At 39.1% G+C, this 24,737-nt stretch overlaps 1 protein-coding gene and 1 long non-coding RNA gene across 38 annotated transcripts in view; one reads left to right on the forward strand and one right to left on the reverse strand.

The window, feature by feature from the left end:
- Positions 1-24,737, forward strand: part of EBF3 (EBF transcription factor 3) — a 202,748-nt gene that overhangs the window by 129,660 nt on the left and 48,351 nt on the right. For 13 of the 37 annotated variants that reach the window (XR_011318540.1, XM_069753926.1, XM_069753928.1 and 10 more), the window contains exons 8-10: positions 4,453-4,570; positions 11,945-12,075; positions 12,970-13,096. Coding sequence is in view for 33 of the 37 variants with exons in the window: in XM_069753926.1 (XP_069610027.1) it covers positions 4,453-4,570; positions 11,945-12,075; positions 12,970-13,096 (376 nt within the window). In the remaining 4 variants the exon portion in view is untranslated. Of the gene's footprint in view, positions 1-4,452; positions 4,598-11,941; positions 12,076-12,969; positions 13,097-24,737 lie in introns of all 37 variants that reach the window. The other 24 variants (XM_069753935.1, XM_069753922.1, XM_069753921.1 and 21 more) reach the window with 3 other exon arrangements.
- LOC138665939 (uncharacterized) lies at positions 5,808-17,910 on the reverse strand. Its single transcript, XR_011318543.1, has 3 exons — positions 17,847-17,910; positions 13,577-13,689; positions 5,808-5,949 (listed from the first exon to the last, which is right to left on the reverse strand). It is a non-coding gene; the product is annotated as an uncharacterized lncRNA (long non-coding RNA).

The following is a 24,737-nucleotide window of genomic DNA, read 5'->3' on the forward strand; positions in this document are numbered from 1 at the left end:
TTGTCACATTAGTGGAATCTTATAATTGGTAATTTCTCATTTCTACTAAGTCTTATGCTTCTGGTTCTAAGGGTTCGTCCCCGGGCTTCATTTTCCTGTTCTGACCTCAATATTAGTATTTGTGTCCTGTACATTACATATTTGTTGCACTGCGCACCCATAGCTCATTATATGAAGTGGTCGGTGCAGCTATATGATAGCACACACTATAAGCGAGTGTACTTTCTTTGTTCCCCTGGTTCACTTACCAAGCAGTTAGTGAGAGAGCATCACATATGGCACACTCACTAGCCCATATGGCTCTTTCCAGCTTCTGTTTCCCAATCACGACGCATTCCTCAATGACAGCTTTTCTACGGTGTTGATAAATACAGAAAATTAAAGATCTATTAATGAAGAGATTTTCACACAATCTAAGCTATATTTACTTCACACATAATAGTCTTCTTCCAACATTGCCCCGAGGATAAAATAATGCCTCGCCCAATTACCAAAATAAATTTTGGAAATTGCACTTGCGATAAAAGGCAATTTTTATGTTGGGTGCTGTATTTGTTGTAAGGTATTTAGACGACCTTTCATAGAAATAATACACTGTTAGAAGGGGCCCGATTCATGAAGTTTTTTTTTCTCCAGAATTCTGGTGTAAAACACTTTCAAATGTCTCAAAATTTTTGTGCAGCTCAAAGTTACGCAAAACGTTTAGCAACTTTTGACTTTTTTTTACGCCTGCCCGTAAGATTCTAAAAAATGGACTCCAATTTAATGGCATAAATTACACGAGAAATATACTCTAGTTTTTGACAAGAGTAACATTTCTGACATTGGTGCGTGGCAGGTGTAAGATGTTCCTAGTTCATTAGGAGGCGTATAAAACACTTGTCTAAAAAGGGGGTTGGCCAGGACGTTTTTATCCTCAGGATAGGTCATCAGTATCTGATTGGTGGGGGTGCTACCTTCAACACCCACATTGATTAGCTGTTCCCAGTGCCTACTGGAGATACTGGATGAGGAATTGCAATGCAAAGTCAAGTGTCTAGTGGCCGATCCTGGATATTGTCCATCCACCCCTATGGATTCAAAACAAAGCCCTTCCTGGCACCACCAGTACCAGGAACAGCAGATCTGTTGGGATACTGGGTGTCACACCCTCACCAATCAGATATCGATGACCTATCCTAAGGATAGGCTATCAATGTAAAAGTCCTGGACAATCATTTTAATGAATTGAGCCCTACATATTCCATACTTTATCAATAAATCAATAGGCTATCCATCTAAAAGTTCCCGACAAGCACTTTAATGAATCGGTCCCTCTATATTCCATACTTTATCAATAAATCCCATTTATAAAAAATGTATGTGCCTCAAAGTTTAGTCATTAAAATAAGGAATCGGAAACTAATACAACAGTTGGCAATAACTTACCAATGTAATCTGTAAATCAATGATTAATCTCCTCAGTACCCTGAGCACCAGTGGGTGTTGAAAGACATTTAGAAAGTTTTAGCCCTACACATGGAAGGCTTTTTTTTCAAGCCATTAAAATAATAGCATAATGCTTTATATTTTACATTCCAAGAGAAACATTGAATTTTTTTTTAATGGACAGAGATATATTCACAAACGTAGTATAAATCGAATAAACCAACCGAAAAGGTCCATTTTGGCACCTCATTTTAAACATCCTCTAGTGTTATTATATTTTGACTTGGCTGTGAAGGTTTAATTTAGACAATCTGAAACCTGAACTATTGTAATCATTCCAGAGTTCTCATATTAACCTGCACTTGTTGTTATCCGAGACCCCAAAGACCGTCCTGGAATTATGTCAACATGTGGAGCCATCTGCAGACCTACAAGATATGTAATTCCTTGCCTAGTCCCATCCCGGCCATCGAGCCATTTCCAGGATATATTGTTACATGAAGCCGGTCTAGGTGTTATTGGTTAACAAGGTTGTGATGTGTAAGTGCGCTCCTGCCTTAAGTCGCTCTGCTGTGAAGCAGCTGGAGTATAAGAGGGCCCTATCCATCATTTCTTCTATGGCCGCACTCTGAACCTGAGCAGCAAGAATAGGACCCTTTCAGTCTAATATAAAGAAGGAAATTCCGTTGACATACCAGGGTCAATCACCATCCAAATGAACTTGAGAATGGATACTTTTCATGGGATGAAAACACTTTCGCTATTCATTTTCCATTCAAGCTTTTCATATGCAAAAACATCATTATTGCTTGGCAAATGTAATCATAGAATTGACAGATGTCTTCAGCCTAATAGAAAGGCTTCAGATTCATTTTTGATGGGTAAAATGTTTTGATTTGAAACTTCTTTTTTTTTTTACACATTCATAAGAAGGGGTTTTTCTTTGAACATTTCTGCAAGTGACGAGAACACATGCATAACACCAGCCTCATTATAAATCATCTGAATATAGAGCAATACTGTTCACTTTAAGAAAATGAAATATGTACGGGGGGAAATGGGGGTTAAAAAAAATTATTTAGCGGTGTTCATAGCTGATGAAATTGTTGTAGGATTCAAGAGTTAAGTTTTGGCATAGCGTGAGGAGCCATGGGGGAATTGTATCGGGCATTTAAAGAGGCACTCCAATGAAAATGTTTGTCCTCTTAATATATTGCAGTCATCATATTATATTGCACTGTATACTTACAATTGCTCATTTTGCCTTTCTACCCAGTAAATTCTTCTCTTTTCCATTAGGTCTATGACATCACGTGATTATAAACTGACTAGCTGAATCCTTCTAAGCTCTGTGTAGAAGCAGGAAGTCTCTTTTTCCTGCATGAGTCATGACTGCAAAAGTTCCTGGCAGGGGGAGGAGGAAGCAGCTGGGTCAGGAGTTGAAGAGGGAGATGACTCATGCAGAGAACAGAGACTTCCTGTTTCTGCACAGAGCAGAGAAAAGAAATTTAACTGGGTAGAAAGGCAAAATGAGCAATTGTAAGTACACAGTGCCATTTAATATGACGATTGTAATAAAAAAAGATAAAATCTTTGATGGGATTGCTTTTTTAAGTCAAAACTCTGCCCCTTTCTGCTGTCAAATGATCGGTGCTTTCAAGCGCTTCTTTTTGATGTAGTGTAGTGAGAGCCCATCCAACACTGCTTACGCAGAGCGCAGCAGGTGAGATGAGTTTTTCATTGGCTTCTGTGCTCCGTATAGGCAGTGACTGATATGACAAAGCTCAGTCTTCTCGGTCGCTTCCCATGAAGGGCGCAGCATCCTGTGACAAATTAATCTCAACTGCTATGCTCTGCATAGGCAGCGATGAGAAGATTGAGATTAGTCATTTCGGTCACTGCCTATGAAGAGTGCAGAACCTAAACTCATCTCGACTGCTGCATTGACCTGGATGACAGAAAATCAACAACTAATAAATGAAAACAAGATTGAATCACATGATTCAATACTGTCTTCATTCATAACTAACAGCTGCTTTTACATTTTTACACTTAATTCTAAACCTATCTAGGGATAGGCTTAGGGTTAGGGAAAGGATTAGTGATTCGGTTATGGCTGGTGAAATACAATTATTAAATAAAAAATGTAATATAATAATATTTTTTTATTTTTACACTTTTTATTTCTGTAAAAGCTGAAAAATACAAGGTCAAAGCACAAATTAAAATACGTGTGTATGAGGAGTAAGGGGTTCAACACTTGACTGCTAGAAAGGACTTGTCTTGTCCTGGTCACTGGTAACACATGTTCCACCACTGGGTCTAAGAGCCATATGTGGTTCTTGGTTGTGTAACATTTGTGTATATCATGGTTGGGGATACCATATAAAAGAGCAAAATGGGGTCTCTATTTTGGTCCTAAAAAATGAGTTCCCTATTCTAATGCTAGGTCCGTATTCCGGTGCTAGACACCAGCTCCACATTTTGGTTTTCCATAGCAAAGATTAAACTAGATGTTTTTTGCAAGGGTTGAATGGGTTGGTCATTGTTTCTCATGCCACCCCATTTTCATGACCATTCATGGTCAATATACCACCCTTCTGCTCGCTAACAGTACAATCGCTCTCGAAAGGGGAGGCCTGCATGGGTTCTTGCCAACGACTTGCAAAAAAGGCGAGAAGAACCATGGCTAACCCTAATCTTTCCAATGACCCCATATGAACCCTTGTCTTTCTCCCTCCGGTTCTGTTGAGAGGGAATCCAGAGACAGGTTGGTGGGATCAACTGATGACCCAAACCAGCCACAGAAGTTGACTTTATGGTATGTACAACCTACTTTCACATCATAAAAAGTAGAGAAATTCATGTAATACGATCGGGTCCTTATAGTCTCAACCAATGAAATTGGTATTAATATTTTAGGGGGAATTCTGCCAAGTTTTACCTAAGTGCAGTAGATGAAGTTAAAATATTTTGCGAACGGTTTCCAATAATACTCTGGTGTCTTTTTTCTCTATTTTTCAGGTCGTTGTATCAACAACAGTTAATGTGGATGGCCATGTCTTGGCCGTCTCAGACAACATGTTTGTACACAACAATTCCAAACATGGAAGGCGGGCCCGCCGCCTTGACCCCTCAGAAGGTACGGCTCCTTCTTATCTGGAAAATGGTAGGCACACATTTACATGTCCTTTTTTTCCTTTGCAATGCTTTTTTTTTATACATCAAACTTTATTTTGACTACACAACGTTACATCTACTTTTTCCACCTCAATTCATTGATCAACAGCCAGACGGAGAAATCACCATTTTTAGCCCAACGAAGACCCAACTTGGAAAAACAAGAAAACTATATATATTTTCTAACCACCATTTTAATCCATTTTCCTTTCAGCTCAAATAATTTACAACCAGTTTTTTTTTTTTACCATTTGCCTACTCCAAACTTTTATTTTTTATTTTTTTCAAGCATTTAATTTTTTTTTTTTTTTTCATGGTTTGGCTTCAGCTTTTTTTGCAGTTTGATATTATTTTCGTCGCTGGTCACGGACACGAGGTACATTCCTAAGTTCATGTGAGCGTTTGTAGAAAGAAAAAAAAAGAAGTGGTTTTGGAAACGTATTACCCAATCTCGAAGGAATTTACTATGAGGTCAACTTCCTGTCACTGGGTCCTGCAGATGGGAAACGGCAGAAGTTCGTTGCAAAATTAAATTTATGCATGAATTTCAGGCATATATATGTATACGTACGTGTCTGTATATACGAACGTTTAGGTGTGAATATTTCCATATATTTATATACTGTACATGTACAGAACATGGCATAATACAGGGATGAAAAACTTTATAAAGGGGGGATTTGCAGATGAAATAGCTTCGATTGTTAAGTGTAACATGATGATTTAGATATCAAAATCGGAGCGCAATTTACAATCTGCTCTGCTGCTCAAAAAATAAACTAATTTGTTTTTCTGCAATAATGACTAAGGTAAAAGAGAACAAAATATAATAATTAGAGGTTGCCCTGAGCCCAAGAGTCATTATAGCATATGACGTATTGTTTATCCCTTTCATATGTACTGAAGATAGGTGTATGTTTTGCCTAGCAACCCAGCACTAATGAGGTTCACAATTAAGAAGGTTGGATCCTCTCTCCTAGTCTTCTTCTTCCCCAGGGAGGCAGAACTGGCAACATTATAGGTTCAAGTTAGCAAGCTCAGCCCTGTGGTGCTGGTTTTTGGTAGAGGTCCAAGCTCGTCCTCCTCTCTAATGAGCTATTATGATGTTAGCAAAACACAAGTATTTATTTTTGTAAGCTGCATAAAAAAAAACTATCTGACTGTAAGCAGGAATGGATTCATGTTTTGTAAAATAATGATAAATTATTATTTTTTTTTAATGTCTATTGTTTGACAAGCAAAAAAAAACAAAAACATTTTATCATCGCGGAAAGCCAAGAGTAGGCTGTTTGCTGTTTTATCTTCTTCATCGCTGTAAAGATTCTTGCCCGGAACAATAGGCTACAAAAAAAAAAAAACGTTTTAGAATCAAGAAAAAAAAAATGTAAACAAACAAATAAAATAGAAACAAGAAGATACAATAAAATAGAAATAGGCAAACACAAAAGAAAAACAACTACAAATCAAATACAAAAAAAAAATTCTAAAAATCTAAATAAACAAATACAACTTAAAGAAATGTATAAAGTGAAATAGAAATAGGCAAACGCAAAAGAAAACAACTACAAATCAAATACAAAATTTTTTTTTAAAAAATCTAAATAAACAAACACAACTTAAAGAAATGTATGAAGTGAACTAGAAATAGGCAAACGCAAAAGAAAACAACTACAAATCAAATAAAAAAAAATATTCTAAAAATCTAAATAAACAAATACAACTTAAAGAAATGTATAAAATGAACTAGAAATAGGCAAACACAAAAGAAAACAACTCCAAATTAAATACAAAAAATATTCTAAAATTATAAACAAAATAAACAAAAACAAGCACAGTTTAAAACAATTTATAAAGATAAATATAAATAAACGCAAAAGAAAATAACTAAATTCAATAAAAATATTCTAAAAATATAAATAACCATACAAAATATAACGAAACATATGAAACAGAATATCCGAAAGAAAATACCGTAAGTCAAAATTAAATATAAAAAAATAAAAAATATGAGCAAATAAAATATAAAGAAACCTATAAAATAAAATATAAATAATCAAAAAATAAACAAACACAAAAGAAAACAATTCCAAATTAAATAAACAAAATAATAGAAAAAAAAATAACCGCTTTCCAGTTTTTAAAAAAAGAAAATGTATAAATTAAAGTTGTGCTATGTGCGGTAATCTAAAAGCAGGTTAAATATATTAATAATAATATGTACCTGCATGAATCGTCCCCCCCCTGCTAACACCTCATTATCCAATAATCTAATGTTCACCAGCAGCATGTATACACTCAACCAAGACCATTTCCAAGTAAACTAATTCCCCCTGCTGTTCCAATGGACGTCTGCCATGGAATATCTTCTGTCCTCGCAAAGCATGGCAAGTGATTGCAACGGTGAAAAAAAAAAAAATGAAACAAACAGTTAAAAAAAAATTAAATGATAAGAAAAAAAATATTAGAAAATTTCATGTTTCACAGTTTTATTTATTTTTCTTCCTTGTCACTTTTTTTTTTTTTTTGCAGAAATCACGTACTAATAGCCTAAACCTTAAGCAACTTCTATCACAGCCCCACCAGGCCTGCAGCACAGAACTGATTTGCATGCCAAGTACTTGTAATGCAGTTAGGTTTATGCAATAATGACAACTGAATCCAGGCTGCAGGGTTTTAGTGAGTTAAAGAGAACAGATGGCCCTAAGAGAGGTAAAAGGTATAATCCTATCAGCTGGAGTATCAGCCAGCCATCTGGACATCCTAAGCACAATTACAAGACATTTTAGCAGGCAGAACAAAGGAGTCTTCATGAGGCAAGATTAGGCCTGTTTGAGTGTCTCAATATTGTGAATTCGGGGAAAAAAGGTGACACATTCTGTGATATTACTCCAGAGACTCGAGCTGATTAATCAAAACTGCTATAATGAAGATGTTTACTAATAAAAAAATTATACGTGATCCAAGAAAAAACAAACAAAAAGTATCAAAAACAAACAAAAAAAAAAGAAAAAGCAGTTGTAACCGGGATTGCAAAAAGTGATCTAAAGAAACAAACAAAAATTCAAATATTGACGTCTTTCAAACTATTTCTGCAAATATTGAATATATCCATAATAAAATATGACAAATTTGCTTCTTGTCCGTGATTAATGAACGTTAAACGAGGAGGTGACACCTACCGGATGTCGAAGATACTCCCTTATTAATTAAGCAAAAAGCGCACTAGTAACGATTTTTGGGATTTTTAATGATAGAGTTGTGTCATTCTGTGCGAGGGGTCTGCGATAAGATGGGATCAGGCTGTGCCATGCGTGTGGGTTGTGCTTTCGACACCCCAACGTGGAGCCCTGGGATAGGAACGCTTTGCCTTTTTTTTTTCTCTCTCTCGTTCTCTTCCCCTACTCTTCTGCTTTAGCGCATTGTGCACGTATATCATTAGATCTCTAACACTGTCTGTGTAATTCATTTTGCTATGGTTCCCATAGAACACATGTTCCTCCTCTATATGTGCATTGAAATGTATGCAAATACAAGCAGGCGGAGGACGGCTAGCGGAATATCCCGAGCCAGCTTCTGTTTCTTTTCCCACTCCCAGGCACTAGAACTTCCTAGACAATCTGTGTTTTCAGTGAGTCCCAGCTGCCAGATAGAAAACCTCTCGTGCCTGCCATAGATTTCGAGTTTCTTTTTTTTTTCCCCCTCCTTTTTTTTTTTCAAGCCTCCAAAGTAAATTTGTTTACTGTAATATTTCTTTTTTTTTTAATTTTTCTTCTTTTTTTTTTTTGGAGAATTATTTGCCATAATTGGCTGTGCTGATGAAGGTCACTCCCCGTGTGGAGACTTGTCAGTCTTTAGAGATCTGATCCTTTTCAAATGCTCTCCATGCAATTAAGAAAAGCAAATGTCATTCGGAAGCCTCAGAAATGAAAATTTGTATGAACTTATTAGCATGAAGTCAACAGCGCTAGTTAAGGGCAGGTTCTCAGTGTGTGCTCTGTTCCTCTGTTGCGGAGGGATATGCGCATAGAATGAGCAAATATAACCTCCATTGGTCTAACGTCAAGGCAAACAAAGGAAGGTGGCATGTCTGAAGTGCTCCAAACAACAATAGCGAGCGGTGATTAGCCGTAGCGTTAGTTAGGACGAGGACCGACGTTCAACCCTTGTGTCGCAGCTCCTCGCACATGTTTGCTTTCGAGACACCTGGGCCTTGTTACTTGGCTTGAGGACCCATTATACACAGCTTTCGAGTAACTCTTGTAAAAACATAAAAAAAAAAACTGTTAAAAAATAAGTAGGTGGCTACGAGGTTAATTTTTCTTAAAGGGGGACTCTCATCAATCCTGGCCTATATAGTAAAAATATTCATTCTTAATAAAAATAACAGATCTGGAGAAAATTATACATTTTGTTCTTCTTCCTTTGCTATTCCTCTTGTAAATATAGAAGAAGAAAAAATCACTACTGGGTGTTATGAGTTGGGGGTGTGTCCCTGACCACTCTGACACCGTCCAATCAGAGATGGGGGGTGTGTCAGATTGTGCAAGGACACACCCTTTTAAAAAGGAGAATGGTATCAGCCAGTTATTCACTTCTTTATACACCTTTAGGAGGAATAACAGAAGGATGATAGAACACAGAGTTACGGGAAAAGATGTTTGAGGACTTGTTATGTAAAGCTTTTGAGTAACTCATAAAAATGTCAAGCAAGTGTAAAAAAAAATTAGATGATTCGTGTAGAAATAGGTTTATTTTAAACAGGACCTATGACATAGTTACATCAATTGAAAAAAAGACCAAGGTCATTCAAGTCCAAACATTCTCCACCTGTTTACCTATATTCTTCATTAAAAAAAAATCTGAATTTTATTATTTTTTTCCTCCTTTCTTTTTGCTGCAAATTTCGAAAAATAAAAATAAAAATCACTTTTGGCTGGTATCAGTTGGGGGGCGGGGTGTCCCTGCACACTATGATTCTGTCCAATCAGGACTGACAGTGCCTGATGTGTAGAGACACACCCCCTGTAAAGAGGAATGATGTCACCCAGTTATAGATTTTCAGGAGGAATAACAGAGGGATGGTAGGATGCAGACTTATGAGATAAGATGCTTGGATACCTATTATACAGAGCTATTGAGAAACTCTTATAAAAATGTCAAAAGACTGTAAAAAAATGTAGATTACGGAATTGATACTTGTAGGATAGGTTTACTTTAAATGGGACCTGTCACCCCTCCTGGCAGGTTTAGTAAATACCTATATTAACAGTTCTGTATAATTTTTTTGTGTTCTTCCTCATTTATTCCTCTTGGAAATGTAGAAAAAAAATAAAAGATTCACAATTGGCTGTTATCAATTAGGGGTGTGTCCCTTTACACTCATACTGTCCAATCAGGGCAGAATGTTCAAGGGCACACCCCTTTGAAAAGGAGGATGATGTAATCCAGTTGTTACATTTTCAGGAGGAATAACAGAGGGACGGTAGAACACAAAGTTATAAGATAAGATGCTTGAATACCTATTATACAAAGCTGTTGAGAAATTCATAAAAATGTTAAAAAAAAATGACTACGGGATTGATTGTTGTACGTTTACTTTAAATAGGATTTGTTGGACATCCTGGAAAGTTTAGTAAATATCTATGTTCTCCATAAATTATCCATTCTGGATAATTTTTGGACTTTTTTCCGCTGTTATTTCACTTGAAAATTTAGAAACAAAAACATATTCACAATTGGGTTTTATAACTTGGGGGTGTGTCTCTATACACTGATAGTGTCCAATCAGAGCTCGAAATGTCAGAATGTTGAGGGACAAGGAGGATGCCAATTAGGGGTGTGTCCCTTTACACTCATGCTGTCCAATCAGGGCAGAATGTTTAAGGACACACCCCTTTGAAAAGGAGAATGATGTCATCCAGTTGTTTCATTTTCAGGAGCAATAACAGAGGGATGGTAGAACACAAAGTTATGAGAAAACATGTTATTTGAGGGGGGGGGGGGGAATGCAAGCATTTACGAAAACAGACATGTCAAGAAGGATGACAGGTTCTTTTTAACATGAACTCAATGTCCTGAAGCCTAGACCTATACCCCAAGTCAACACATTCGTATAACAGAGATGCAGCATCCATTGCAGCATGCTAAGTAGATGTCAGCGAGCGTGGCGCTCTCCAAAGAGACAACAGCATAGGAACAACAACAAAAGGAGCATTTATATTGTCTGGAGGACAATCAATAATACAGTACTGTCAAACCAACCCCTGCAGGTGAGATATGGAGGAAGGGAATATACTTGTAATAGGGAAAGTGTATATCTTAGGATCTGCTCCTTTGCATGAAAGTCAGCATACAAAAGACCATCAAAGCTGGTAAAAAAGGTCTGTCAACACCGTGTAAAAGGAAGGCTGATCAAAGTGAAGAACAAAGCCCTTCTCGCCCAGGCTGAGCAGCCTTCAGCCCCAGCCTCGCCACAGTTTTACAGGCTGCTGTGAGCCTGGAGTGACTAGTGCGGCTTGTGCCGCTTACCCCACCAGAGCATTGTAATAACTCATGCAAATGTGAAGACTCTAGAGACAAAGAGAGGTCAAGTAAATGGCCCAGGGATTCATGTCGACAAACAATATTAGATGTAAAATGTGTACCTTTGACAGAAGTATTAATATAGAGCTTTTGATTTTTTTTTCCCCCCAACATGAAAACTGAAAAGTAGTAATTATAGAATGGAGGAAGAAAATTAAGTTTTGAACCAAAGGCAAAGATCGCTGATGGGAAAAAAAAAAAAAATCACCCAACCCAATTAGCTGCTTACAAAGAATCCGAATTCTGCACATTTGCTGTTCCATTTCATTCAACAAGCCTGTGATTGACTGCGCTTAGATCTGTACAGTAAAGCAGATAAATCGACATGCCACATGCACGCGGCGCTTAATCATTTGTAATAGCCATATTTGCTTTGACACGTAATTTGCCGTATTAAGCCATTTTTCTTACTCACTGGCAATCTACTTGGCCTTTGCTTTATAAAACATGTAACAGTTCCCTTTAAATACATTTCCATGCTGATGTATGACTGTTCCTTTCTTTATTTTATGAATGCCTTGAACAAAAAAAAAAACTTCATGCATTTGTTTTTAGTTCTTTTTTTTTTCTTTTATATATCTTTGTTATACACTTTTTTTTTTCTCCTTTGGAACATGATTTGTCATTTGCCATCGAGGATACGTTCTATAGGAAATAAGAAAACTAACTTTCCTCTCTCTCTACTTTTTTTTTTCCCTTTTTTTCCCTTCTCTCCCCTCCTCTTACCAACCCTTCCCTCCCTCCAAACAAGTAGCTACGCCATGCATTAAAGCGATCAGTCCAAGTGAAGGCTGGACCACTGGTGGAGCTACCGTCATCATTATTGGAGATAATTTCTTTGATGGTTTACAAGTGGTATTTGGAACGATGCTGGTGTGGAGCGAGGTAAGACGTAGGAATCAGCCGGCTTTTGAACTAGAGCGCGTCTCCACCAACGAGATGTCGATAGTCAATTGACAAGCGGTATCAAGAGGCTTTATATCAAACTATCTTTTTATCCATGTGGTGGGAGAGCTCGGACAACGCAAACCGAGGCACGTCTAGGCCCCCTGGTGGAAATCCACAACAGGCCTTTCAGCACAATTGACCAATTAGTGTTAAAAATTATTAGGAGCCGACATGGGTGTTGCCATATGGAGGCAATTTTCATGTAAATCGTGCCCTGTGGCCTTTCCTGCAAACCCAATTCAAGGATAACTCGCAGCCTATTTTACTTGTTCCTCCCCTAGCAAATCTTTTGGTCTACCATGAGTTTTTTTTTCCCACTTTCAATGAATATATAGATTGCTAATTATTCACAACAGCCAAATAAATCATCTATGTAGCGAGTCTATTCCATCTTAAAATGGAAGCAGTCTCAAAGAGTTAAATAAAAAAAATTAGTTGCGTCTTTTTTGAAGACATATATAGACCCCCTAAGACTTTTTTTTCTGTTTTCCGCTTTTTCCTCCCTATTAGCTGACTATCACCCCATGTTATAAGAGTCCAAACATTCCTGGCGTTGTCGAAGTCACACTTTTCAACAAATCCAAACAATTCTGTAAAGGCGCCCCTGTATATATAGATATAGCAGAACTGGATTGCTAATTAGTCACAACACTCTATTTAGCGAGTCTACTGCATCTTAAAATGGAAGCCGAAATAGCCTCAAAGAGTTAAACAAAAAATCAATTTTTTTTAAAAAAATGTAAGAATTGAATAAAAAATTAAATTGTGCCTTTTTGGAAGATATATTTGTCCCTAAAACTTTGTGTGTTTTTTTTTCTTCTTCCCTATTAGTTGATTACACCCCATGCCATAAGAGTCCAAACCCCACCCAGACACATTCCTGGCGTTGTCGAAGTCACACTTTCCTACAAATCTAAGCAATTCTGTAAAGGCGCCCCTGGAAGATTTGTTTATACCGGTAAGTTCCCATAAATCTTATAGATTTGCATGCTTGATATGCAAAATATGCAAAATGTATTGCTGCTAATAACATTTTTTCATGATGGGGGCAGCTGCAATTTTTAGACCCAGCGAATGACGTGTTGTTTTTTTTCCAGTAGAGAAGGGATGTTGTACTGTGAGCATCTGGTTCCTATCACAGTATATTGTGTTCTCAGCCACAGTAACATTTAACCTTCTCAGTATGAGATGTAACATAGGGCAACGATGCCTCCAGATAATGAAAGGGGAGAGTGGTGTGATAACCAGGCGCTTTATAAAGTACTTAAATCTGAAGTGCTCAGTAAATAGAAGGAGAATAAGGTCCTCTTTATTTTTCGAGGTTCTTACAGTAACAAATACTGACGGCACAGTTTCTCATTATACTAAGAAAGGACAAACCCCAGACTATCCGTTCTGTATTGCCTGCTCCTTTCAACAATTATAAAGATACAATTACCTTGGGAGAATGTGGCAGTTCAGTTGATTAGCACGGTGAATTAAAAGAGTGAGTCACAAATGACATGTCCAGCTATTTTCTACAGGTCCTTTGTATTCCCAGTGCACCTCACCCTGTTGTAAGAAGGTCAAAAATTAGAGAGAGAGATAACAGTTTCCAAGCAGCTTGCACTTAAGAGAAGAATTAACAATCATTCTGTATGTAATTGCCAGTTAATAGTATATTGCCTTCTAGATTGAAGCGAATAAGTGGCGATATACTGGTACTAAGTAACATTGGATCAGTCTGCTATTTTACTAATCACACAGCGAGGGGAGTGGGGTGAGGTGGGGGTCTTACAATGTATTTTTTAATTTAAGCCGGAATAGTATTAGTAGTATAGCAAACCTTATTTAAAAGGGAGAATTTGTTGGGCAGTTGTGTATTCTGAGCAGATTCGGAGCTGTATACTGATGAACTGGTCTCAGTGATGGTACCTGATGCATTGTAATTACTGCAAATGAGAAAATCTGTAAATATTAAGTTTTCCGAAATTTGATTCGTTTACGTGCACTAGGAATGTTTAACTTGACACCGCCATATACCCAAAGTTCTGGAGTATGAATGACGTGTTTTACTTTACATTGTTATGTGTGAATATAGACCAAGAACATCACTAGAAAGTCTTCCTCTTGTCTGCTGCCCGCTCACTATAGGCTGGTTATATTGCATCTGGTCGTTGTGAGCATTATCGTATTAATAATGTAAAATTGTAGTGAAAGAAATATTACAATAAATCTAGAAAGAAGTAAGTTAGGCTTCTTGAAAAACTTTGAAAGCCCTCGTCTTTTGTACCACACCCCAAATCAGACGCTTAAAAGCCCCCATACACTTTAGACTAAAGTGGGCCGAACTCACCGATACCAGCCTAACGTGTATGGGGGCCTCTTGACTCTGTCCGGACAAATAATTTTGAGAGAGAGACAGATCCAGCCTATTAGATTACCAATGGCTGGATTGAGCGTTCCTTTGTATGGGAGAGATAGTTATCGGCCAATTGATCATTTGACTGCTATCTATGGAATGCTTTACTCCTACCCCAGGTCAGCCACTAAAGGCAGACTTCAGATATGACATAAAAAATAAGGGGCCAAAACAAAACCCACCTAAAAAAATGACTTCTTCACGCTCCTGTCTTAATGGCAACCAATGGGCATGTAAGCTCTGAAAGACTCAAAGTCTTTACTGTTCAGCTACAAGACCATGTGTGATGGGTCTTGGATTTCGAGTCCTGACCAGAGCTGTATCCACTTTGACTCCAATAGTTACACTGCTGCCCAAGACTATTGTGGATACATTTTTTGGCTATGTTGCCATGCACACAGGGGAGTTACATCCAAGGAGCTTCAATGAAGGGTCCATAGTTTGAGACCATATTATTGATATATTCTCTCTTCTACAGGAGATACTCTGGTAGTGTTCTCTCTTTTGGAGCATGTACATTTCCCCATCAGGTTCATATGAATCTAAGATAAGAATCATCTGCTTGTCTCCATATGAAATCACAGTTATAAGCTACAGTACCCCCATGGGTGACACATTCTGGATCTGAAAAGATCATAGATTTTATGGAACTATGAAATGTTCAATGGTGGCTTGAAAAATTATGTACAAATCTGCAATACAGACTCCACTCCATTTATATGTTATCAATACTGGATAGATTACAAAAGGGCCATTATTAATTTATGTGTAAACAAAGCAGAGAACATAAAGCCCTTATTCGCGGATTATATTGGCTCTGAATTTTTTGGAGGCACATGCTGATCCATTGATTAAATATGGAAAGTGGAGCTGAGCAGCACATTCATAATGTCAGGAAATTGTTCTAATAAATTAACTTGTGAAAACGTTTCTCCTAAAGTTGAAGATATGTCTTCTCCAATTCAAACACAACACTACATCCATCAAGCAGGGTATTTATAAAGTGCAGGCAGCTTCTAGGACTAAGTTTGGCTGAACACATTGTTCTTCTCAAGCTGTAAATCCCACAGAGTCTGGTGGTGCCCAGTTTGACTGGAATTGAGACTTTGAAGTTACTGGTTACAATGTATCACGGTAGAACCTACCAATGAACAAGACTATGATTTTGAGTGTGGCCATTTTAACCAGCATGGGCTGGGAAATTCTTTCTCAGGCAGCTGTTCTGGTCAGTGGTTGATATTTAGTGTAAAAGTCTCATACACTGTAGATAATTATTCCTCCCTTCTTCCCCATACTTAGGAGCACTCCTGTGTTCTCTACGAGGGATCTGCTACCAGGTTTCTCAAGCGGTGGCTTTTCTACAGGAGATCAACAAAAAAACTCATTTGAAAGTCCAGAGCTAATCCTCCTGTCCCCAGTCATCACCTGCCAGGGGATAGTTAAGGTACCGTCACATTTAGCGACGCTGCAGCGATCTAGACAACGATGGCGATCGCTGCAGCGTCACTGTGTGGTCGCTGGAGAGCTGTCACACGGACAGCACTCCAGCGACCAACGATCCCGAAGTCCCCCCGCGCTTAGTAACCCGATGTTTACCCTGGTTACCATTGTAAATGTAAAAAAAAACACTACATACTTGCATTCCGGTGTCTGGTCACGTCCCTCGCCTTCAGCTTCCCGTACTGACTGAGCGCCGACCGTAAAGCACAGCGGTGACGTCACCGCTGTGCTCTGCTTTATGGCCGGCCGGTGCTCACAGTCATTGCGGGAAGCTGAAGGCGAGGGACGTGACCAGACACAGGAATGTAAGTATGTAGTGGTTTTTTTTTACATTTACAATGGTAACCAGGGTAAACATCGGGTTACTAAGCGCAGCCCTGCGCTTAGTAACCCGATGTTTACCCTGGTTACCAGTGAAGACATCGCTGAATCGGTGTCACACACGCCGATTCAGCGATGTCAGCGGGAGATCCAGCGACGAAGTAAAGTCCTGGACTTTCCCCAGCAACCAACGATCTCCCAGCAGGGGCCTGATCGTTGTTCGCTGCCACGCATAACGATTTAGTTAACGATATCGTTGCTACGTCACAAAAAGCAACGATATCGTTAACAATATCGTTATGTGTGACGGTACCTTTAGGAAGCCCCCATAGACTGTCGGTCCAACTTACCAATATAGGTGGAGTTGCCAACTGTAATCTAATGTGTATGGGGGCCTTTAAACCAATTATTTGTGAAGCCCCTTTGTGGTTCTCAAAAACATAATCCAAAGCCAAGACAAGGTCTTAAATATTATCCATTGGGCTGCTCTCATCTACGTAGCCTTTGAGTCATGCCCTTCCATCTAATTTATACGACTATATAATTCCGGCCATACACATTAGATGTCTGTTGGTCGAAACATGGCTGACAGCAAACTCTCATACGCAGGAGTGCACATTCGTCTGAGCGTTTCTGTGTTCTCTATGAGAAAGTAGCTGACTCACTTGTCGGTCAGTGGCTAAACTCAAGGAGAACAATGTGATCTGAAGTCCAAAATTGGACATGCCTGTTTGACACCACTCTTGACTATCATTTGGCCAGTGACCCCATACATATAAGATTGTCGGCCAAACCCATCAATATCGGCAGGTTCGGTTGACATAAGCCTAATGTGTTTGTACAGTTTAAGGCATCTGATACTATTACAGTTTCTAGAGTCATCCTCCATTTTTTCCAGACTTCTGAATGGCAACCTTACCTTTTTAGGCAGTTATTTCTTCCTTCTTACTATGTTGGCTGACTTACCATTCAGGCTACTAGGAAATCTGGGTGTCAAGTCTAGCAGGACATATAATGTTGGCCATTTTGATTTCCCCTGGCTTGTCTGAAACATTTAAATTACTAGCAAAATTTTAGAATTTTTTAAGGAAATACTTTTTGTGTTGCAGCAGGATGTCGTCGATATACCCTGCATAATGCTTCTATTTCACTTTCAGTAATATCTCTTCTGGTAACATATGTATTTGATTTCTGGCCTGCAGCACATGACACAATTTATCTTCTATTCCACTTGAGAAACATGAGATGTGGCCGCTTTAATGATCTTTTGTGCGCATTCAAATGTGATTCTATCACTGACACCGCCACACAGTTTGGAGTCAATAGTCTTTCCCATCACAGGCAAGACAAACTAGCTGTCTCATAGGTCAGCGCACTTTAAACAAATAACTTGTATTCGCTGAGCAAATGACTGCTAATTACCTCCCACAAATCATAGGATTTTTATTCTATCATAATTCACAGCTACTTCATTTGTTCAGCTTACCGCACGCTCTGGCTTCTGCACATTGTGACTTTGGCAGTATGGCTGGGACACTGGGTCAGATTCTGGGGTACATGTGGATACAAAAAAATTAACATTTATAACATAAATATTCACACTTACTTAACAAGCCAAATTCTTTTAATCAGGCATCCTATAATGTGACATAAATGTGGTAAACCCTTAAGATAGAAAATGAACATATACCCTGCTGTAAGTAAAAATCAATAGTGCATATCAATAGCAGAGGGTACATAGTAAACACAGTTTCTGATAAAAAAAAAAGCGCAAAAACCATCCCACCGCGACAAGGCGTACACAAATCAGGATGGTCCTACTCTGTCTCTAGTATTAAAACCATGTGTCAAAAATGACCTTAATATGAGCAGGACCGCCTAACCATAATGTGGCACATCCAGTACTCTGTTATTTGGTTCTATTATAAAACTGCCTAATAATTTAGAAAACTGACGAGCGATGACTGATCGATGACTTACAATAATTTTGGTCTGAATGCATAATTTTATAGGGAGCAAATATTAATAATAGCGCAGTGTCAAACGGTGCTTACCAGTTAGATCTCTTAAAGGGAACCTGTCATGTTGAACATAATTTCTGATATCATCATTTTATGGAAAGGGAGCAGCTGAGCAGTTTAATATATAGTTTTGTGGGAAAAGATTTAGTAGATCTTGTATTTTATATTAAATCCTACACTTTTTATGCTTAGGAGTCCAGTGGGCAGTCCTAATCTGTGTCAGTGAGTAGGACCGCCCACTGGACTACTAAGCATAGAAAGAGCAGGGATTTAAATGAATTAATTACAAGTAATTATGACTCTTTCCCCACAAAGTTATGTATCAATCTGCTCAGCTCATCCTGCTCTATGGCATTCTCCTAGCAGATCTGACACTTGTCCAATAGGTTGGTTTCCCTTTAAGTTTAGTGATCCTAAGATCAGTAAGTTAGTGTGCTACCATCCTAACAAAGCATCCCTTCAACATACCCTATGAAGAAGAGTAAAAACTGGTGAACAAAACCGTGCTCCCCACTTATCCGACAACTTCCAAACTACCGGTACTTACATCGTAAGAACGTCATGACGCTGGTCACATAGTCCCATTCAGGGCGAAGTGTAAGGAACTATTTCAGATAAAGTTTGAGCTATTCATAATCCTTCCAAGTGATGAAAATGGGGGTCAGCTAATCCAATAATTTAGGTAAAGAAAGAAATGTATCCGTGTGATTGTTGCTAAATTCTGCTCCAATATAAATTGCCCCAGTGGCCACTATCGAAATGGTGTCATCTACCAAACTACCAAAGTATATTTTGCATTGTAAAAAGTTCCCAATTAACCTTTCATTTCACCCCAACGTTCCAGACAGTTTTAAATATCACGGAGCTTCACTAGGGTTGCTGTCCCGAGCACGTTGCCTGGCCGAGATTTGTGTTTTGTAATTATAGCTCCATGGCATTATTTTCTAGATCTCCGGTATTATGTGTGTCCTGCAATGTCTTTTGTTGTGAACCTGCCCGGTCTGCAGCTGTTCTTTGCTGTTTCTCTATTGGCAACACATTGATCAAGCTGACAATGGTATATTACTTGTCTGCATGAAATATTAAATGAATCGGTGCCCTTTTGTTTGTTGCCTTTTAACCAAACATCTCCAAAAAGGGCACATGGGACAATTTAAAATTCCAAGAACTATATATCTACAAATATGCAAAAAGACAATTTGCCGCAAGTGATTTTTTGTCAAGGAATACATTGGCTTCTTACAAATTTATAGATAGACTTTTGTTTTTTATTTTCTTAATATTTTTGTCCTTGTTTCTATGCTCCCCCGCCACCACCACTCCTGTTCAATGTCTCAGAGGAGGTCTGAGGAATAAGACATAGCATTCGTGCTATTGCACAAGCAGACTATTTGTCCTAATCAGTGACACGCATTTACTAGAATTGCTTAAAATGAACTATACCTCATATAGAAATCGCACATTTACAGTGTCCCATTCATCATCGGAAAATTGAGGGCCGGTAAACTTTTCTGTTCCTCCGGCGGGATCGTAGACATGCATCAAAATGTTAAAAAATGATTGGTGAGAGAGAACTGTCTGCCATTTATCAAGGAAAGGAAACATTATTTGCTAATTTTCCAAGCTAGTCGGTGACAGGGTGCTTCGTCTTTGAACCCATAGTGACCAACATAGCCTTTTTGTTATTAGTACAAGTCAAGCGCTTTTTGGCTGTTGCTAACAAGACACATTTGTCTATCTCGCTTTTATTTTTTTTATTATTTCCCTGACTGTGTGGCTGCTGTGACCAAGAGGCTTTTTCTATTTCATGATAGGATGTTGTATTTTATATCTTTTCAAGTTTTGGTAACTCCGGACGACTTTATCAGAACTTTCCAAGTCAAGGTGAAGGTATCGACTCTGTTACTCCAAAACTGACATAATGTAGACAGTCATTTGTCTTAAAATAAGGACAAAGAGGTCATTGAGGCTCCGATCAATACATGCTGGGATATTTTTGGGATCAGTTATCTATTTCTTGTTTTTTTTTTATCTAGTAAATTAACAAAGCTTGATGGATTTCGAAATACAAAATATAATTTTTACGAAGTCCTCTGATTTCATTGAGTTCAGTGTTGAGCATCAGTTTCCTTCATTTTCAGACAAGATGGGTAAGGTCTAAAAAGGTGACCTAAAGAGGTTATCCAGTTCATCAAAATTAGGGTAGGCTAGGCTATCAATATTAAATTGGTGTGGGTTCAACTCACAACACCCTTACTGACCGACTGTGGCCCCTAATGACCACTGAATAACCCTTCCAAGTGTTTGTTCAACCAAATCATTTTTTTTAAAAGGCCAATGATCCAAAATACCAAAAAGGGTACAAAAAACACGTAAACATACATAGTAACATAGTTAGCAAGGCCAAAAAGACATTTGTCCATCCAGTTCAGCCCATATTCCGTCAGAATAAATCCCCAGATCTACGTCCGTCTAAAGAACCAAATAACTGTAAAATACAATATTGTTATGCTCCAGGAAGACACCTTGCTTATCCCCTTCCAGATCTGCTAAACTTTTGTCTGGTTGCCTGACTCCGGTAACAACAACATGTGACCACTACAGCAAATCACACAAAAGAGATCACTGATGTAATGAGCAATTGGCTGAAGCTGTCACATGTCAGCATCACCGGAGCCAGGTGAGTAGAGATTGGTGTATGATTAGGGCCGGGAGGAGTGGCATTGGTAGGGGAGTGGCATAGGGTTGATAAGGTGTGAATTACTCATTTTATTTTTCTAGACCATTGAAAGCTGATTCTAAAAAAAATCTCTAGAATTGGACCGTTGGCAGACATATACGGAAAAGGACTCCTGTGGTAGAACACTATTGGGGCCCTGTGTAGCTGAAAAGATCATCATATTGCACCATTCCACCTGCTTTAGAGGTGGAAGAAGGCCCCCTTACTTCTTGTGTCCCTATGTAGCTGCAAGGTGCACTAATGGTATATTCGCCCCTGGAGTAAACAATACATTCACGGTAGCATGCATGGACATATGCCTTAATTAAAATGCTCTTCTTGCAGCCAAGTATCATTTTAAATTAGTTTTATAAGTTCTTTCCCTATTGTTTTATCACCTTAGATGCCCAGATTGACTTTGGGTGCAACTGGTTCTTACTACGGAGATCCAAATGAAAAATGGAGTCTTGCAGGAAATGATCAATGGAAAAAAAAGTATGCAAATCATCTCTGCTACAGGAGAAAAAAGCTTTTCTCTCTAATGAACCCGTATTGGAGACCTGCTCAATGGCATCTCATTTAGCCCACCAAAATTACAAGGAGCAATACTTAGAAACTCCAGTCTACATATAGGTTTCTGGTTGAGTGACATCCCTAGTCATGTTGCAATGTTTGGATGTTGACTTCCAGAATGGCTTTCTTTAGATGGTACTAACTTTCTGGTGGAGAAAATGCTCCGATTGTCTCTGTGGACCACTTTTAATAACTGTGTTACGTGTTACGGAACCACTCAGCACCCAGAATATGTTGTGGAGTTATATGTACAGTACAGACCAAAAGTTTGGACACACCTTCTCATTTAAAGATTTTCTGTATTTTCATGACTATGAACATTGTAAATTCACACTGAAGGCATCAAAACTATGAGTTAACACATTTGGAATTATATACTTAACAAAAAAGTGTGGAACAACTGAAAATATGTCTTATATTGTAGGTTCTTCAAAGTAGTCACCTTTTGCTTTGATGACTGCTTTGCACACTCTTGGCATTCTCTTGATGAGCTTCAAGAGGTAGTCACCGGGAATGGTTTTCACTTCACAGGTGTGCCCTGTCAGGTTTAATAAGTGGGATTTCATGCCTTATTAATGGGGTTGGGGCCATCAGTTGTGTTGTGCAGAAGTCTGGTGGATACACAGCTGATAGTCCTACTGAATAGACTGTTAGAATTTGTATTATAGCAAGAAAAAAGCAGCTAAGTAAAGAAAAACGAGTGGCCATCATTACTTTAAAAAATTAAAGTCAGTCAGTCTGAAAAAGTTTGAAAGTGTCCCCAAGTGCAGTTGCAAAAACCATAAAGTGCTACAAAGAAACTGGCTCACATGAGGACAGCCCCAGGAAAGGAAGATCAAGAGTCACCTCTGCTTCTGAGGATAAGTTTATCCGAGTCACCAGCCTCAGAAATCGCAGGTTAACAGCAGCTCAGATTAAAGACCAGGTCAATGCCACACAGAGTTCTAGCAGCAGACACATCTCTACAAAGCTGTTAAGAGGAGACTTTGTGCAGCAGGCCTTCATGGTAAAATAGCTGCTAGGAAACCACTGCTAAGGACAGGCAACAAGCAGAAGAGACTTGTTTGAGCTAAAGAACACAAGGAATGGACATTAGACCAGTGGAAATCTGTGCTTTGGTCTGATGAGTCCAAATTTGAGATCTTTGATTCCAACCACCGTGTCTTTGTGCGACACAGAAAAGATGAACGGATGGACTTTACATGCTTGGTTCCCACCGTGAAGCATGGAGGAGGAGGTGTGATGGTGTGGGGGAGCTTTGCTGGTGACACTGTTGGGGATTTATTAAAAATTGAAGGCATAATGAAACAGCATGACTACCACAGCATCTTGCAGCGGCATGCTATTCCATCCGGTTTGCATTTAGTTGGACCATCATTTATTTTTCAACAGGACAATGACCCCAAACACACCTCCAGGCTGTGTAAGGGTTATTTGACCAAGAAGGAGAGTGATGGGGTGCTACTCCAGATGACCTGGCCTCCACAGTCACCAAGGGTGAGCTGGACCGCAAAGTGAAGGCAAAAGGGCCAACAATTGCTAAGCATCTCTGGGAACTCCTTCAAGATTGTTAGAAGACCATTTCTGGTGACTACCTCTTGAAGCTCATCAAGAGAATGCCAAGAGTGTGCAAAGCAGTCATCAAAGCAAAAGGTGGCTACTTTGAAGAACCTAGAATATAAGACATATTTTCAGTTGTTTCACACTTTTTTGTTAAGTATATAATTCCACATGTGTTAATTTATAGTTTTGATGCCTTCAGTATGAATTTACAATTTTCATAGTCATGAAAATACAGAAAATCTTTAAATGAGAAGGTGTGTCCAAACTTTTGGTCTGTACTGTATGTATAATAGGTTCCATGTGAGATGCATGTCCCTAATGCATCAGCCCACAAGCTGCGCCCCTGGGCAGAGGGGACACAATATTCCCCTTTTGTCCGCCCCCCACCTTTGTAATTCCCACAGTAAATATCAGCAGGCTCCGACCACCTGCGGCTATTGTAATGTATGTCTGGTCTGCCGCTTTTCTATTGGCCTGCCCTCTGTATCTGTGTGATATATTCTGTGTCCTGTGAGTAAAGTGTTGTCAGACTGGAAATATGTGGAGAAGCAGTGATCTTTTATATGCGCCCATGTAACCAAGCAATTCCAGCCAGTGTCCTTCATTCAGACTCCAGCCAAAGCAGAGTGGACCTCCTGAATCACGGGGTGGTACTGAAAGAGGTACCCCAGCTTGGTAGACCCCATTACACTGGTGGCAGACAGCGGGATATGATACCCCTTCTACAGGAGGAAAGGAATGAATGGAAAACAACTACAAGAAGTTAAAGAGGACTACATTAAAAGATCTGGTGGAAGTCCAAGGGTTGATCGCCAGCAACAAAACAAAAGCGGATTTGATAGCAGCCATCATGGAACACAACAGTGCAGCGCCCCCCAATGTGAACGTGGAGGAGACTGAATTCTAGAGGGAGGTAAAGAACAGACTGGCGTTCTATGGCCCAAACCCTGCAGTAGAGATCATACAAGAGGTGATGGCTGATGTGCGTACTGATCTGAAGGAAAAGATGGCCGAACAGACAAGGATAGAGCTAACCAAGATGGAGATGGCAGAGAGGACCAAAGTGGAGCTGGCCAAGATGGAGATGGCAGAGCGGAGAGAGGAGAGTCAGCAAGCAAGGGGAGCTCTGGCCTTCGATCAGGTACCTTCAACAGTAAGCCACAAAAAGATCCAGTATAATGCCTTCTGACAGTTGGGGGAGGCAGAGGAAGACATTGGTGGCTTTCTGCAGGACTTTGAGCGGCAGTGTGCCCTTCATCAAGTGAAGCCGGAGGAATGGGTTCAGATTCTGGCCAGCAAGCTGACAGGCCGGGCAGCGGATGCCTATCGCACAGTACCTGATGAGGACTGTATGGACTATGAGCGGATCAAAGAAGTAATCTTGGCCCGGTATGCGCTGACACCAGAGGCATACCGCAAAAAGTTCCGCGGACTTATAAAACGCGTAACCGATACCCACACTGAATGGGCCTGTAAATTACTGCGGTCACTGCTACAGTGG

The sequence above is a fragment of the Ranitomeya imitator genome, chromosome 2 (genome assembly GCF_032444005.1).
Source record: "Ranitomeya imitator isolate aRanImi1 chromosome 2, aRanImi1.pri, whole genome shotgun sequence".
NCBI lineage: Eukaryota > Metazoa > Chordata > Amphibia > Anura > Dendrobatidae > Ranitomeya > Ranitomeya imitator.